The sequence below is a fragment of the Pocillopora damicornis genome, chromosome 5 (assembly GCF_964200805.1).
Source record: "Pocillopora damicornis chromosome 5, jaPocDami1.2, whole genome shotgun sequence".
Classification (NCBI taxonomy): Eukaryota; Metazoa; Cnidaria; class Anthozoa; order Scleractinia; family Pocilloporidae; genus Pocillopora; species Pocillopora damicornis.
Window position 1 is genome coordinate 5,728,248 of NC_142674.1, and position 16,151 is coordinate 5,744,398.

Here is a 16,151-nt window from a genome sequence, read left to right on the forward strand (position 1 = left end):
ACATTCTATAAGAATATAAGCTACAAACCAGATAAAATAAAAAAAGGCCGCTTACGTCAGGTTAAGTCGCATTCAGGCTGAGAATCCTACTTAACCTTCTGTGTAGTTTAAAAAATTATCGCTAACACCCAAAATGGTTTTCCTTAATTCTCCTTTCCCCTCTATGGGTTCGTGGTATTGGGAAAAAAGTCATACACTTTCGCAGAACAATAAGATAACAACCAGTTACAATGATCTTTTAAAAAACATGACACTAACTGGTTCCTTATTTCCGAAAGATTTTCATCATATGATTTTTAAAATGAACCTTATGGGTGAGCTTCAACTTTAGAAATAAATGAAAGAAACCAACCGCGACGTGACTCAAACGTGCATTTCCTACTGTATTTGACTGTGGTGATAATTTTACGCCAATCATTCTTTTTTTTCCCTGGCTGTCAGTCGGCTGTTATGATAAATTTGGCACAGGTTTCACAGTGCTTGATTGTCGGGCAACGGTCTTTAACACAATAATACATCATAATACTGTTGAACCCAGAGTTTGAAATATTTCCTTTTGAAGTTGTCAGAGCAATAATTGTACTCTTATGGTTTTTTTTCTCATGCATTTACCTACATTGACTATCCGATAGCAGTACTTGATCTTAGTATATACCACTCAGTGATTTTCACGCGTGCTAATTGGCTAGTTCGGAAGCAAACTGCAAGTACTATTCACCTCCACTTCGGTGAACAATTGTACAATATTTTAATTCATCCTCTCCCATTTCATTCTAAGCATCTTCTCTAATACTTCCCAGACCTATTTACTTAACTCTTATCCTTTCACGCACGTTTTGCGTACGGCAAAACTTACACGACAATATAAAAACACCTTAAACGTAGTTCCATATCAAATTCCAGGTTTTTTCAAAGGCGTATGCCATGACACAAATCGAAATCGCGAGAGTACGGAAAAAAGTTGAAAAGCCCTTAACGCCTACGCACGAACGTGCGTTTCTCGCAAGATTGTAAATAAATCGTTTTCTTTTCGCACGTTTTCCGCATGGAAAAGCTTTTTCCTCAAACCTCTGGTAATCATCGTGGAATTTCTGAAGGGCTTTTGACCCTTTAACTACCATGGGTGACCAAGATAAAACTTCTCCTAACAATATCAATACAATATCAAGGAAACAGGTAATGGGAATAAAGAGAAATATTTATTAGGGGATTATTAGTTGATCCAACACCAAATTCTCCAAACTAACATCACAAAAACTATGTGGCAGACAGTAAGGAGAATTACTAATGAGAATTTGGGAGTTTACAGGTTAAGACGTTTATGGTAATTTTGGTGCACGTACACCAGTTTACTACTTACGTTTTATTCATATCGTGTCAAAGGGGGGGAATGTAGAAAACTGAAAACTGACCGCCAATAAGGGGAGGAGGGAGGGCAAAAGACCATTAAAGGTCCTGGAACCCACCTCCCCCCCTCCCTTGGCGATAAGATATATAACGAACGGTCCTTAACTTTTCCTCTTCCACAGAGCGAAAGAAGACAACAAATTGCTCACAAAATGATGTCAGTGGACATATATATATATATATATATATATATATATATATATATATATATAATTTATAACAATTTTAATTTGCTATTCACTGTTTTTTTTTTTTTTTCATCTAGGTGAAAAGAGTTCCAACGATGTGCCTTTACGAAGTATCGTAAACGATGCTTTTAGAGAGTTTTAGATCCCCGTTTGGTGTGATTACCGCAAACACAAAACCAGTTAGCAATTGGTGGTCAGAAGTTAAAAGTTTTGAGACTTTTAGTTTTTTAGATCGACGTCGGCCTTCGACTGAAAAAAACAACATGTTCGCCGCCATCTTGAATTACACAAAAAATGGAGGTCCTTCATTTCAAACACAAACTGTGGCTAAAAGATTGGTTTCCCAGCGCTCCAAACGGATTGGTTAGGACAGGAGCCCATTACCCGGAAAAAAAATGGTTAACGCTTTTCGCCATTATTGAATACGTTCGTGCGGCCTGCATGTGTAGCTCTCTTATGATTGGCTATTATGTGAACACCCGCGAAAAAACCCGTGGGAATTGCTTCTATAAATAAAAAAGATACGGGACAGGGTTGACTCAGAGGGTAAGTATGGAAGATTGAAGCTCCGGATAATGGGCTCCTGGTTATGAAGAAAAGACCTCACCTTACTTATACTTATAAGCCATACGTGAGCACTTTCGAACAGGAATAGAAGAGGCGTTGAGGGAGCTCAAGTACCTGAAACTGCTGTGCCCGAAAATAAAACGTGGACGGCAAACGGCGAACATGACTGCTGGAGTCTGGTCACGTGACCCCTTGACCTTTTCAGTCACACGTATTTAGAAACAAACATGGATCTAAAACTCACCATTCTGTTAACAAACAGGACTAAAATTTTAACCCTAAGAGTGACAAACATCTAGTTTCGTCTGACAATTATACTGCTGACTCTTTCATTTGAGATCATGATCATGACAATAGAGGAAATGATCACCTAGAAGCTCTTGATTGCTAAACAAATTCTCCTTGTCAGCTACTCAGGAAATATATAGAGAACAGTATGGAGAATATGCATACTGATGTTTGGGTGTAAAGGGTTATAGACTGCCGAGATATATACAATCGTTCCTGTATTTTCATCCGCGATCTTAACCATCACAATTAAACCGCGTTTTTTTTTCTATCCTTTTAGCATGCAACGATAAAGAGAAGGCCTCGAAAGATTGCCAAGCTGGGTTCATATGTATTGCTGTTCGCGAGGGGAGAAGAATTCGCCTTGAATGTAGAGATTTGAGGAGGAAAGGAAATAGACCTGGACTATTCCACGCGACGAGTCCCGTAAATCAAAGGAATAAAACCCTGAATTGTTTAAAGACGTATATAATTAAAATGTTTTAGAAAACATGAAGTTTCAATTGTCATTGACGTAACACAGCGGTCAAATGTCGGACATGTGCAATTGGATCAAATTTGGCCCAAAAATTTCAATCAGTGCGAGAATTGAAACGTTCTAGATATTTATTTCAGGGAATAGATATTAGCAACATTTTTTAACACCGTGACTTACTTACTTGATGACCCGTTTACTGCCTCTAACATGAAGCAAGCAATGAGGTGTACTAAATACGACACGGCAAGTCCTAATCTTGCTTTCCTGTTGTCTGTGTGACTTTATTACTTCACTTTCTTTTCAGTTTTATTTCCGAATAGATAAATAGTCGCTCTATATTTCAACTACAATTGCCGTGGCGATTTCTTATAGCACTACGTTATTGTGGGACAGTGAGCAAGCTCCATTCCATGCGGGAAAGAGGCTGAACGGTTGTCCCCCCATGCCGTGATGCACAACATCTTGCAATAAAATGTTTTCTAGTGATGCAACGGGCATTTGCTGAGTCAAGCTCTGCGCTGCGTTTGGTACGTTGTTCCCAAACACTGCAAAGCTTCGCACACCACCTGGAAACACACAACAGCCAGCGGTCCACATCGAATTTGGAATAGATATCGCTGGACAAACGTTGCGCCTCCCTGCTGGACCCAACTGGGCCACAGGAGGTGCGTTCACTCCTGGAGCGGTGGTTTGAATGTGAAGGAACGAGGTACCTGTCAACAGGTACAAACGTCCGTTATTGCCCGTGCATTGCGGAGCGAACACTCGTATCTTCCCCTCAAACTGAGCCCATAAGCCGCGGTTGAAGGTACGATATTGGGGTACAGCGTTGGTGTAGACATAAGTGGAACAAGCGCTGTCTCTAGTGCTGGAGTATGTGGCCCCAGGGACGAGGTGACCTTTGTCGATTTGCTGACCCTGAGTTTGATATATTGGAGTGCTTCCATGTTTGCCTATACCTTGAATGTGAGGATACAGTTACTGATTAGGTTAGTTCTCCAACAGACGCCATCATGCAGTCAGAAAGGCAGCACAGACGAACGGACAGATGGAGAAAATATCAACACCTAGAGAAGGACTTACAAATAGACCTACCAATCGCGAGACAATCGGGCTGGTAGATGGCCACAAAGACAGACGACTTCGAGTCTCTATTTGTCAGAAGAGTATGGGACGGTCAGGAAACAGTGTAATCAAGTATCGTCAAGGTCTTTCCCGACATACAAAAACCCAACCTCTTCAGAAAGCAGACAGACAGATGGATAAATGGAGAGACAGACAGGCACTCAGACAGCAGACAGACACAGTAGGCAGACACTCGTACAGTAGACAGACAGATGGACAAATGGAGAGACAGACAGACGCTCAGACGGCAGACAGACAGACTGACAGGTGGACAGGCAGATAGACACACGTATGGACGACCGGAGGAACGAACAGACATAAAAAGAAAAAAAAAAGCACATTTTTGCGGGAAAATCAGAAAATGAGGTGATACGAGTGGGGGTCAGGGAGAGAGACCTGCTTACTGAAAAGCCGACCAATATCACCTTTTACATTTAACTTCCGTGTATTTACCTTGTGATCGCCTCCAATGTGGCTGGCGTTGAAGATTATTGGTGTTGAAATTCACGTTTGTCGGTGTCAATACGTAGGCTGAGAACACAGCAATGCCTTGCCTTTCGTCAAACATCGTTGCGTAATAAACTACACCACTAAATTGCTGGCAAATATATTTTATATTCCCTAAATTGTGTCCCGTTCGCAGACCTACGGGTGGGATTCCATTAGCGAAAAATTGAGTGTAGCAAGGCTGGTGAGGATTAGTGAAGACCAAGAGTGGAGCAGGCACTGCTCGAGTCTGCGCATCATCCTCGATGAAGGCTTCGTAAGATCTGTTGTTGGTGCGGTTTGAATAATCATTTCCTATTGAAAGATGAATATTAAGTTACATATGGGTCCGTTATCTTCATGGGTTTACTGCCGTGAAGCGTTTCTATGCTCAAAAGTAATTTTGTTATTTTGTTATATTATTAGCTGTTTATCAAGCAAGTTGTTATTTCGCCAACGCTTAAGTATCTTCGAAGATTGTAGCAGGATGCATTGCTGCATGAAATAAAAAAAATCAATTCTGCGAACAATGGTGTATCTAAACAGGTATTTCTAGGGCGTCCAGCGCGAAGGGAATGAGGGAAATGATTGTCAAGTAACCCACGTTTGAAAGGAAATCAGAGCCCACGAATCTTTGTAGAAAGTGTGCAAGCCTTGACAACCCGCACTAAATTTCGTACATGGGTGTGGATCTCCTTATCTAGTAAGTGTAACATTTTTGTAACCTAAAGTCAGAATGGAAAAGAGTTGATAGATCGTGAAACAGAACGGGTTACGCTGAATTGTCGAGAGTAAAGTAAGAAACGAGCGAAAGTAAACAGTGTAAGATGGTTGACAAAACTTAAAAGAAAAAGCTTTTTCGATCCAATTTAGCGTCAACGTTAATTATGAGAATACAAATTATCAAAGTGGCTCAGCAAGAAAGTCTTTCTGATTGGACAACTCAATTCAAAAAGTGATATGAAATCAGTGATTGCAGTGAAATGATATCATCATAGTCACGACTTCATTACCCTGATATCTACAATATATAATGATACTTGTTATTATTATTACGAGGGAGCGTATGTTTTTGCCTTTCATCAAAAGTCAATCAGGTAATTGCGTAATAAGGTGTCTTTTCGTTCTTCTACGAACAAAAGCAGTTCGCTACTAGAGATTTACTTAATATCTAGCAGTTATGAAATAAAAATCAGATCTTGAATGATGGACAATTTTTTCCCATTTTCATAAAATATTAAGTTGTGGTAGGAAATTGTGATACCTCATAGAACCTTATAACATCAAATAATAAAGATGAGAATAATATTGAAAGTTTATAACCGGTAGTATCCCAACCATATTTAACTATAAATTAAAAGTAAAACAAGAGAGTAAATGTCACTGAAATTCAATCAGTGTCCTGGAATAACTCGGCGATGATAGTTACATGTAGATTCAAAGTTTAAGAGATCTTCACAAAGCAAATTTTGCCATGAAACAGCAGCTTCACAAATTTCCTTCCTACAAAAAAAACAAATTTCTCCTCTTACTTTTCTTGTGGCTCTTGTTCAACCTGCATTCAGGGGTTTCCATAGTTGATGACACCCAGACAATAACAATCAGAGACGATAAAACTTTCGTGACAGATTCCTTCATCGTTCGCAAGAATGAGAAATTCTCCAAAACTTTTTCAACAATAAATAGGTAACGAAACCTCCTCGAAACTTAAACAAAACGCCGCGTACGATTAGATTATGAGAAAGGATATCTAGGTTTTCCACCGAAAATGCCAATCCAATGGGACTCGAGTTCACCTAACTCATCTCCTATCGTAATGCTGTAAGCCTCTTGAAACATTACACTTCGATGAATCATTGGCGACAGTCGTCAGGAGAATCTCCTTCAGATGATGAATTTCACCATCAGTAAGAAATTAAACCTTCCTGCTTAAGATTGCAATGTTAAAAAAAATGCTAAATGAAGCTTGGAACTATTGATGAAAATTCTTTTAAAAATTCTCCAAAATGGAATTTTAGCATTGAAAAATCACCGGTGAAACCTTTTAAGAATCCGTCAAAAGTAATCTAGCGAGACATCACTTTTCAAGAACAAGGCTGGTGTCTGTTAAGATACTTTTAATATCTTAGTTATTGGTTTTTGACTTATCGTGAGGTTTGCATAACCAGATATTAATTTCCTTTGTTCCTTTGTGCCTTTTATGAACAAAGATGAGGTTTGTTGCGATCTACATTGCAAATTCATACTTCTTAATACTTTTTATTGTGTTATCATCACTGTACCCTTACATCATAAACAACGCAAAGCTTTGAATAAGTTATGACTATAGTAAACGGCTATCAGGCCATCTAAGTGGTAATTAGGAAAGGGAAGACATAAGGTAAAAGGGAGTAGCATATTAAAATTAATATACGTTTATTCTGAGCTGTCGTTCAGCTTCTGTGGTTGCCATATGCAATAAACTTTTCTGCGGCCAAGAAACCCGGTAAATACCCGGAAATTGATTAATATAAAGCAAGTAACAGTGGTATCTAATTTTTTCGAGCAATCGATGCTAAGGATCAAGTAATACAAAAACAGGAGAACGAAACGAAGGCGGACAAATATTCGAAATACACTAAAACCAGCCAATCACAGCGGAGCATAGTGCCCACTTAGTTTAAGGAAACACATAATAAGTCGAACCCATTGCCTGAGGAAGTCTTGTATGCACTTGGGAAGAAACTATAAATTAAGACAAGCAACAAATGCTTTATAATAATTTATTTCACCACGATCGATAGCCGTACTCTTAAATGACTTTCTTTTTTTGTTCTATCCACCCGCTGCTGCTTGAGGAAGCTGTGCAGCATTGTTACTCACGCAGTTTGCAAGTCCTGGAAACAGATTCACTTCAGGTCCACCTAAGCCACTTCGGGTGACATCGGTTGTGAGGATGTTTTGAAGCTGGGCAAGGCTTATCTGACTTATGAAGGGAAGCTGGTTTGCATCGTTATTTCCAATCACCGCAAAACTCTCTGCCTGGCCATTGGGAGCCACGCAACAACCAGCGGTCCACATCGAAATGGGGATAGTAATTGATGGGTAATTTTGGACTGGACCTAGTTGGTTAGGATGTAGTGGTGTTACTTGCAATTGGTTGTTCTGAACCTGAACGAAAGAAGTGCCAGTTAACAGAAAGAGCACTCCATTGTTCTGCACACAGGTGTTTTGGGCATAAATTCGTATTCTCCTTTCATACTGGGACCACTGACCGCCGTTAAAAGCTCCTACTTGTGGAACGGCGTTTGTGTGTCTGTAGGTTGAGCATAAGCGCTCTTCAGAGCTCGAGTAAGTTTCTGCTGGGACTAAGTGACCCTTTTGAAACGGTTGATTCTGGTAAATGTTGTCGCTGCCTTGCCTCAGTATACCTTAAAGAGTCAATTTTGATATTTCATTTTATCATACCTAAGTTCGGCTTGCTCCAAAAACATGAGTAAACATTGCACTTATATCTTTTCATGTGATGGTAACAATGTCATCCAGGTAACTGTATTTATCAAAATTACAGTTTTACGTTTCACGAACGAACATTTAAGATCCTCTTATTTTGGCAGATTAAGTGTTTAGAGCTATAACCTTTCAACGTCAAAATGCCAGGGGCACCCTCCCTACTGTCAAGTCAGATATTCACAGATCATGGGCGATAATAGACCGAAGAAGGACGCGAGAGATGGGGGGGGGGGGGGGTATTTCCAATCCCTATTCCTCAAAAAATTCAATGTATTGGATCGTCACAATTTGCAAAAAGAATCCTACACCTTGAGCAATTATTTTTCTCAACGATAGTTCCTTCATCCCTACCTGGTTCTCTCTTCCATCCTCTTGTTCCCCCTGGCGCCTGACCAAAGTTAATTGTTCCTTGATCCAACTTGTACCCGGCATACACCGCAATTCCCTGATTTTCATCGAACATTGTGGCGTAAAAGACATCTTGACTACCTGCTATTTGTTGGCAGATGTATCTTATGGTGTTCAGATTTTTTCGGAGACCTGCTGGAGGTTGGTTATTTACAAAGAATTGTCTGAAGCAAGCCTGGTAAGGATCATGAACAGATCTCCGGAATAATTTGATATGGTTTTCCTCTTGCTCAGTGCTGTTTCTTAGGACTGCACGACCATTGGCGCCTGACGAAGTAAAATTGAGACCTGAGAAGTCACACTTGTACCAGAGACAACATATTGACAGAACGAAGCTTTATGTCTTACAGAGCAACTCGCACTAATCAAATATCGCCGAATATCGTCGGATGGACCAACAGGACATACAAAAACGAACGTAAGCTGACAGTTTTACAGCTTCAATGTCAAAAAATGCGGATTCTTTTTCGGGAACTATGCTCACTTAAAACTAATTGAACAGAAAAGATTGTCAGCAAGTATATCACACAAGTTATTCAAGACTTTTATCCAAACTTCTCAGTAAACAAAGCAGATGGACGTTAATGATTGTAGCTGTCGTACAGATGCGTTGAATATCATCAGTCCAAAATGTGCATGGATAAGAAGGTAACGAAATAAATTGTGGATATTTTTCAGGGATGAATCGTAATTCTTACTTTTCCACCTTTTATTTTTTTCGCTGATCATCATGAGCTTATCTATTGAAGTCTTGTGAGCGTCCAACTCACTGAAAAGAACCAAAACCATGCACAGAACTACCGCAAACGAAAAATAGTTTAATTGTCCGTAGAAGAGAGTATTTATAACTTAAAACCTCATTGTAGTTAGCCGATGTTGGCTTCTCAGAGATACATCAGTGGCCCGAGAGATTCACTGATTGATGATTGCTCCTCTACCTGTTGCAATTATTTTGTTCAGCAGTGGTAAAGGAATTTCATTTTAAATGGAAGCATTATAAACAAAAAGAAACCTAATGAACAGCGAATGCCTTTAGCGTAAGATATCGAGCTGATATGATCCTAGCACGTGTTCTATTACACTAAACCCTCTTCATCTGACATTTCAGAAATCTTCTCTTGGTTATCTTACTTTTTTAGCATAACTCAATTTGGAATTGTTGTTGGCGCTAAAATGGATTTGCCTTTTTAAGAGAGAAAGTTTGGATTGGAAAACTGTCTTGATAATGCTCAGCGCTCCTAATTTATGATATCTCTTAATAAATGAAAGCTTCACAGGAATATTCAAAATAGTATCGCTTACTTTTACTCTCCATGTGTAATCTGTAGGCCGCAGCGATGGAGATTATTACCTCAATAACAACGAGTGATGATAAAACATTATAGACGGACTCTTTCATCCTTAATAATAAGGTTACTCGCAATTTAAAGTGAAAGGAAAATCTTTGCGAACACCAAATTTAGGAAACAGTGCGCCTAGGAAAGATTAAGGTAACTTATGAAATATAGGTCAAGATGACCTGCTTGGTGTTAAAAGTTGTGAGGAGTTTTTTTACGAGTCAGGGTTCATAATCCAATCATATTTGATTGCGACTCTTATTTCTGACAACGTATTATTAAATAGTTAATGAATTCTCACGATGTAGTCACGTGTGATGTAGATTGCGACGTTTCGACTGCATACTGCTAGTCTTCTTCAGGCGATGAGGTCGACTGGTAATGCGTGTTCTTATAAAGCATGATGCTCTGCTGTGATTAGTTGTTTTTTTCAACAACTCTGATTAGTGCATTTCGATCCTTGCTAGTCACTGAGTGGTTTGCTCCCTCGGCGGTCCGCTGTCGCATGGCTCTCCTGCTGTTGTGTTTTTTGATCGTGGGCATCTACGATTCAGGAATTTCTATCTCGCTATCCCTGTTGATGTTGTTAGGGTGAGGTCTTATATGAATTGCCTCTTTGACCCTGCGCGTGTAGTAATAAGGGTCACGATCAATAAACTTTACTTTGTTGCAGAGTGGCTTGTGTCCGGTGTTTTGGGCATGCTCTGAAACGGCAGAGGTCTCGGTACGGGCGAGTCGAATGTCTCAATCGTGCTCCTTAATTCTGTCTTGCATAGGTCTCCAGTCTCTCCGATGTACACATCGCCGCATTCATAGGGAATCCTGCAAACTACGCCATCTTGTTTAGCCGTGTCGAGAAAGTCTTTTGATCGTACTAACTGAGATCTTAGCGTAGTCTCCGACTTGACAACAGCGCATACGCCATGTTGTTGTAGGCAATGGCAAAGCTGTTCGGACAGACCTTTGACATAAGGTAAAACCGTAGTCGCTTTGAACTCGTTGGTGGGTTCGGCACTGTTGTTCGGTTTTCCGATCTTGGTTAGTTTCTGCAAGAAAGAAAAAGGATAACCATTAGAAACCAGAACAGATAACACTGTGAACACTGTGCAGTGGCGCCGTCTTTTTGCTCGTAAATCGATTTGTTATACTGGAAGTACGTGAATCTCGATATGACATCAAAAGGTCAGCGACCTGAGCAAGCGTTAGCGTGGTGCGGTCTGGCTAAGGAAATCATATGCAAAGGTGCATATGATTTATCCGCTTACTTAGCCAATATCTTGTCTCCTTTAACAGGAAAGTCAGAGTACACGGTAACAAGTTCAGCCCACCTCGTATCCACCGTCAGCAATGAAACGATCCTAGACAACGAGATCATGGTATCTTTCGACGTAGAATCGCTGTTTACCAACGTTCCTATCGACGCCGTCGTAGAAGCCGCACTGCAGAAAGTCGAGAACGATCCAAGCCTTGCAAACAGCATCACGCTAACGCCTGCTCGCCGGTATCGAGACCTCCGCTGTTTCAGAGCATGCCCAAAACACCGGATACAAGCCCCCCTGGAACAAAGTAAAGTTTATTGATCGTGACTTCACCCTAACAACATCAACAGGGATGGTGAGAGAGAAATTCCAGAAGCGTAGATGCCCACGATCAAACAACAGGAGAGCCGTGCGACAGCAGACCGCCGAGGGAGCAAATCACTAAGTGAACAGCAAGGATCGCAATGCACCAATCAGAGCTGTTGAAAAACAACTAATCACAGCAAAGCATCATGCTTCATAACATCACGCATGACCAGTCGACCTCATGCCTGAAGAAGACGAAAAACTTAGCTTTTATTGTTATTCACCACGATGAATAACCACTACCTTTTCTACGAAATTAGCTGATGACTGTTCGTTAATCTTAATTTCGTAAACCTTCTGTATTCTTTTTATTTTGAAATGACTAAACCAGTCAAGCTATGGATGCTTACTTAGAAAGAAACAATTACCTGTAGAAGAGATTCAGAAAATTCCGAGAATTCACCGATATTTCTTCAAAAAAAGCGCTTGAAAAATATGACAAAAATTTAAGTGGCCGATTTTGTAATGCTTAATAACTTTCAGTGGAAATGTTGTTATGGGAAACTTATTCGACTGCTGTTCTTTCAGTTGCACTCTTAATCACAGGAATTTTTTATTAAGCTGATGATAGGACAGCAGTGTTGTTCTTTAGTCATGCATTTAAACCAATGTTTTTCGCTCAAATTGACATGTTAGCTTGATTTATTATTGTGTGTGTAACCGTCAGAGCGCGCGAAATACAATTTCTGATCACGAGTTGTACAACGTCGTAAAAATTCATGAAAAAGAGAAGAAATAACATAAGACAGGTTAAACTTGACAAACTTGTTTGGCAAACTAGATTGAATTCATTCACTAAGTCCAGAGAAGTGATTTGCTATTCCCAGTCCCTCACAAGTGGTTCTCTAAAAAGAAGTGAAGAGAAATCGGAGACACCCTCTATCTCTTGATTAACGTCATTTTATCGTTTGGAGTTTGCGAGCTTTAAAAACTCCGGGATAAGCCATAGATATGTATATAATTCAGCAAAATGTTTACTTGCATTTTATGTTAAACCATTAAATAAGGGATTTACTTTAACCATCGTTTATTCCTTTCATACAGGTTGTTTTATCTAAATTGGCCGATCATCAGCGACGCAGCTCTCGTTGTCATACGATGTCATACAATGTTATTGTTCACTCTTCTCCGTTTGATTCCTCCAAGTTGAACATGGTTGGCATCATTCATACAACCCGGGAATGCTGGAAACAATTTGACTTCATCCTCTGTTTCGCCTCTCGCTTTATCCGTTGTTAATGCCTCTTGCAAAGTAGACATGAGCAGTTCACTAGTGTACAGCTTCCTTGGATCTTCTGCGTTGTTTCCAAACACTGCAAAATTCCCCACGGCAGTACTACCTCTGACACAGCAGCCGGCAGTCCACAGAGAACTGGGAACTGTTATGGCAGGGAATTCAGGAAGATCTGTGTTAGCCAGTATAAGCGCTTTGCTTGGCTTTTTGGCCTTAAAATGTTCGGTATCTGGATTCCAACGCAAAAATGAGCTTCCAGTTAAGAGATATAAAGTTCCATCATTCTTAGTACAATGATTTACTGCATAGTCACGTATCCTTTTCTCATACTGAGACCACTGACCACTGTTAAGCGCCGGTCGCTGTGGCACCGCATTCGTGTAGACGAAAGTGGATCGAAAGCCGGCACCACTATGGCCGGTATCTGATAAAGTATAAGCGGGTGCCAAGTGCCCTCGGTGAAATGGTAGGCTGGGATAGACCTCGTCGCTTCCTTGTTCCTCAATGCCTTAAAAAGGAAACTGAATTATGTCAAATACATCCACTATTAATGTTGAGAATATAAATATTGCTGTTGTGGATGCCGTCTAAACCAAACTCCGCCAAACTACATCAAAATACACCAGAATCACACCAAGGAGACCGAAAACGGCAATCTACAGCAAGTACAAAAAAATCAGAAGCTACACGAAACTACACCATCTACTCAAAACAAAACTAAACCGATTTTTAGCTTAGAGCTAGGGTTAAAACAATTCCTTTATAATAAAATTAACTTGCTATCGGAAGCTTGGATAAATACCTTCGGTTTTTCTCCATTTTGGGCGTGTCCATTCTTTAAAGTCCACGTTATCTTCCGTGAGAGTGTAAGCCGAGTATACTGGAATTCCAAATTGTTTGTCGAACATTGTGCCATAGTGGGTTCCATCATCTTCTTCTCGATAATCTTTTTGACAGATGTATCTTATTTTGAAATTCATTGGATCTCGCAAACCTTCTGGTGGTTGATTTCCCGCAAAGTTTTTTCTGTAGCATTCATTCCCATTGCCAGGGTAAACAGTTTTTCGGTTCCCTGTGATATCTTGCCTGTTACCTGGTGGAAAAACTAAAAAACAATAGAAACATTCAAAATGAAATCTGCTCTCAAGATCCTCTGGTTTTGCCTATGCGAGTAAATAAGTTATCTAACACCGTAATCGTGGTATTTCATGGATCATCCCACCTGTCACTTAAATGTCAGTTTCCCTGATATACAAACTCGCCCACAGGCTTGTCTGCAGACAGAGAAAATCCAAATCATTCTTGAGATATTTCATGATATTGTGCTGAAAAGTGTTACATGCGTACTAGTTTTTAACGAACATCTAATGCAAATAAAACTACATAGCGAAGGACCTATTTATCGCACAGACTTTAATATTCAAAGAGCCCCATGGCGAGTTTTTGAACATTTTTCTTGACTTATTTCTCTTCAGGAAAAGAAAATCATTTCAATCAAGAGTTTTATTCACCTAAAAAAGTTCCCTACACTGGGACCATCCACTGAAAAATTCAATTTTTGCTGACACTATCTCACACAAAGACCACTCACCGAAAACTTAAATCTGTGCTGAAATTATTTTACGCTATGATCTACATTTGATAATTCGGAGGAGAACGAAATAGAAGACTCTGATGACTGTTATAACAAGGGAACAATGGGTAGTTCTTTTACACAAGAAGTTGATTTCTGGCGGATATGGTTGCAAAAAGACCGTAAAAAATGGTGATAAATTCCACGGCGATAAAAGACAAGAACAGCAAGTCAACGATATAAAGGTAAGGTTTACCTTTCTTCAATCTGGGCTTTATTGTTCCTATTATTTCAATTAGCCTTCCATCTTTTATGCGATTTCAGTTTTTAGACGTGAGCAGTTGCTTTTCTTACCCTTTTTCAGTTTCCTTTGTAAGGGGTTACCATTTACGACATCAGCCGCCATGAGTCCTAAGATTAGCAGCACGTGTAAAATCTTCACGTGGAATGCCTCCATCATAGCATCAGAGTCAGCAGGCGAATATAGGAACCTTCATCAACTGCCTAAAACGAATGGGAAACACCTGGCTTTAACAAGTATTTTATGGCTACAACGTCCTCATGTAAGTTTGCAGGTTGAACGGATCGTCCAATAGCACAGCCAAAGTCTCAATATAGCTGGTATTGTGAAGCTAATTGAGTGCTTTTATTCCTCATAAATTAAAGCTTGTTTTCTCCTTTGTGTAATTTTAAATCAGTTCTTAACTATTGAAAACCACCATAAAGACCTTTCAAAGAGCTTCAAATTGTCAAGTTTTTAAAAATGTTCAATATATTTGAAAGCTTTTTTTAAACATTGTTTCGACAGAACCTAGTGAGTGGACAAAACTATTTCAGAGAAACAAACGATCCAACTTTTCCCTTAAGAAAAAAAAAATAGTTTAAAAAAAGGTACGAAGGCGCCGAGAGTACAAATTCTGTTGATAACTCTAAATACGACTGAATAGAGTTTGAACTACAGGTCTGAAATTTTAAATGAAGTACCCGTTTAAAGAACCTTAATGAAGCAGATAAACATAAAATTCACTTCTTGCAAAACTTACTGACAGTATAACTACCAAATTTCACCTACAACTAACAATTTTTTTTTGTAACTGTTGTTTTAAAAAAATGGAATTTTTTCATTAGAAGATTTTGGAATGCCTTGTTTCAAGACCCAAAAAATTCTGATTACCTCATTCGGAAACAAGATATATTAATACAATGAAGTGTACAACCACATTTCACACATAGACAAAGAGGGCTGCTGCGTAGGTGGGAGAGTATAGCAGAGTAATTTAGTACTATTAACTGAGTTGATAACGTAAATTGGCCACCGTATAGAGTTTAGAAGCTGACCTTTCGAGCTTAAGCCCTTCGTTAGAGCGATGAACGAAGGACTAACGCTCGAAACGTTAGCTTTTAAACTCTCTACGGTGGCCAATTTTAGTTACCAACCCAGTTAATAATACAAAATTACCACATTTCACATTCCACATATGACCGATACGACAACTCTCCCATCTTGCTAGAAAGATACTGTACTGATAACGCAGACATTGTCCGGGGTGACTAGCCCAGTTTAAACCTTGAAAATTATCTCAAAATCGTTTTGCACAGGAGATTGAATTAGAGTAACTGACATTAGCTGATACCTTGTTAAAATTGCAGCGGGTACCATTGTATAGATAGCGCTTTGGGCACACTGCAATTAGAAGGGCAATACCAGAGCATTTTGATGCGTTCAGAGCTGCCCTGAGCCTTTTGCGTGTAATGATACGATATCTGTAAAAATGGTTTGCTCAGAGCAGTGCTTAGAATCGTATAGCTTACGTTTAGTATCTTTGGGTAATCTGTGACCCGCAGTAATTGTCAATTTCATAAAAAGGAAAAAACATTGAGTAAACCATAAGCCCCCTAATAGGCCCTTCCATCCTAAAGAAAAAGTTTTCTTACAAAAAAGG

At 39.6% G+C, this 16,151-nt stretch overlaps 3 protein-coding genes across 4 annotated transcripts in view; all 3 read right to left on the reverse strand.

The window, feature by feature from the left end:
- Positions 1–3,152: 3,152 nt before the first annotated feature.
- LOC113682163 (endonuclease domain-containing 1 protein) lies at positions 3,153–6,310 on the reverse strand. The gene is made up of 3 exons (XM_089207913.1): positions 6,072–6,310; positions 4,507–4,854; positions 3,153–3,887 (listed from the first exon to the last, which is right to left on the reverse strand). The coding sequence occupies exons 1-3, from the start codon at positions 6,175–6,177 to the stop codon at positions 3,295–3,297; spliced, it is 1,047 nt and encodes a 348-aa protein (XP_089064039.1). The 5' UTR covers positions 6,178–6,310; the 3' UTR covers positions 3,153–3,294.
- Positions 6,311–6,782: 472 nt separating this feature from the next.
- Positions 6,783–16,151, reverse strand: part of LOC113682165 (uncharacterized) — a 57,201-nt gene continuing 47,832 nt past the window's right edge. The window contains exons 1-3 of one of the 2 annotated variants that reach the window (XM_027199321.2): positions 9,742–9,921; positions 8,383–8,706; positions 6,783–7,949 (exon numbers count right to left, since the gene is read on the reverse strand). In XM_027199321.2, coding sequence (XP_027055122.2) covers positions 7,354–7,949; positions 8,383–8,706; positions 9,742–9,838 — 1,017 coding nt within the window. In that variant the 5' untranslated portion in view covers positions 9,839–9,921 and the 3' untranslated portion in view covers positions 6,783–7,353. Of the gene's footprint in view, positions 7,950–8,382; positions 8,707–9,741; positions 9,922–16,151 lie in introns of those variants that run through there. The other variant, XM_089207915.1, reaches the window with a different exon arrangement.
- LOC149044838 (uncharacterized) lies at positions 11,585–14,712 on the reverse strand. Its single transcript, XM_089207916.1, has 3 exons — positions 14,563–14,712; positions 13,438–13,740; positions 11,585–13,143 (listed from the first exon to the last, which is right to left on the reverse strand). The coding sequence occupies exons 1-3, from the start codon at positions 14,666–14,668 to the stop codon at positions 12,503–12,505; spliced, it is 1,050 nt and encodes a 349-aa protein (XP_089064042.1). The 5' UTR covers positions 14,669–14,712; the 3' UTR covers positions 11,585–12,502.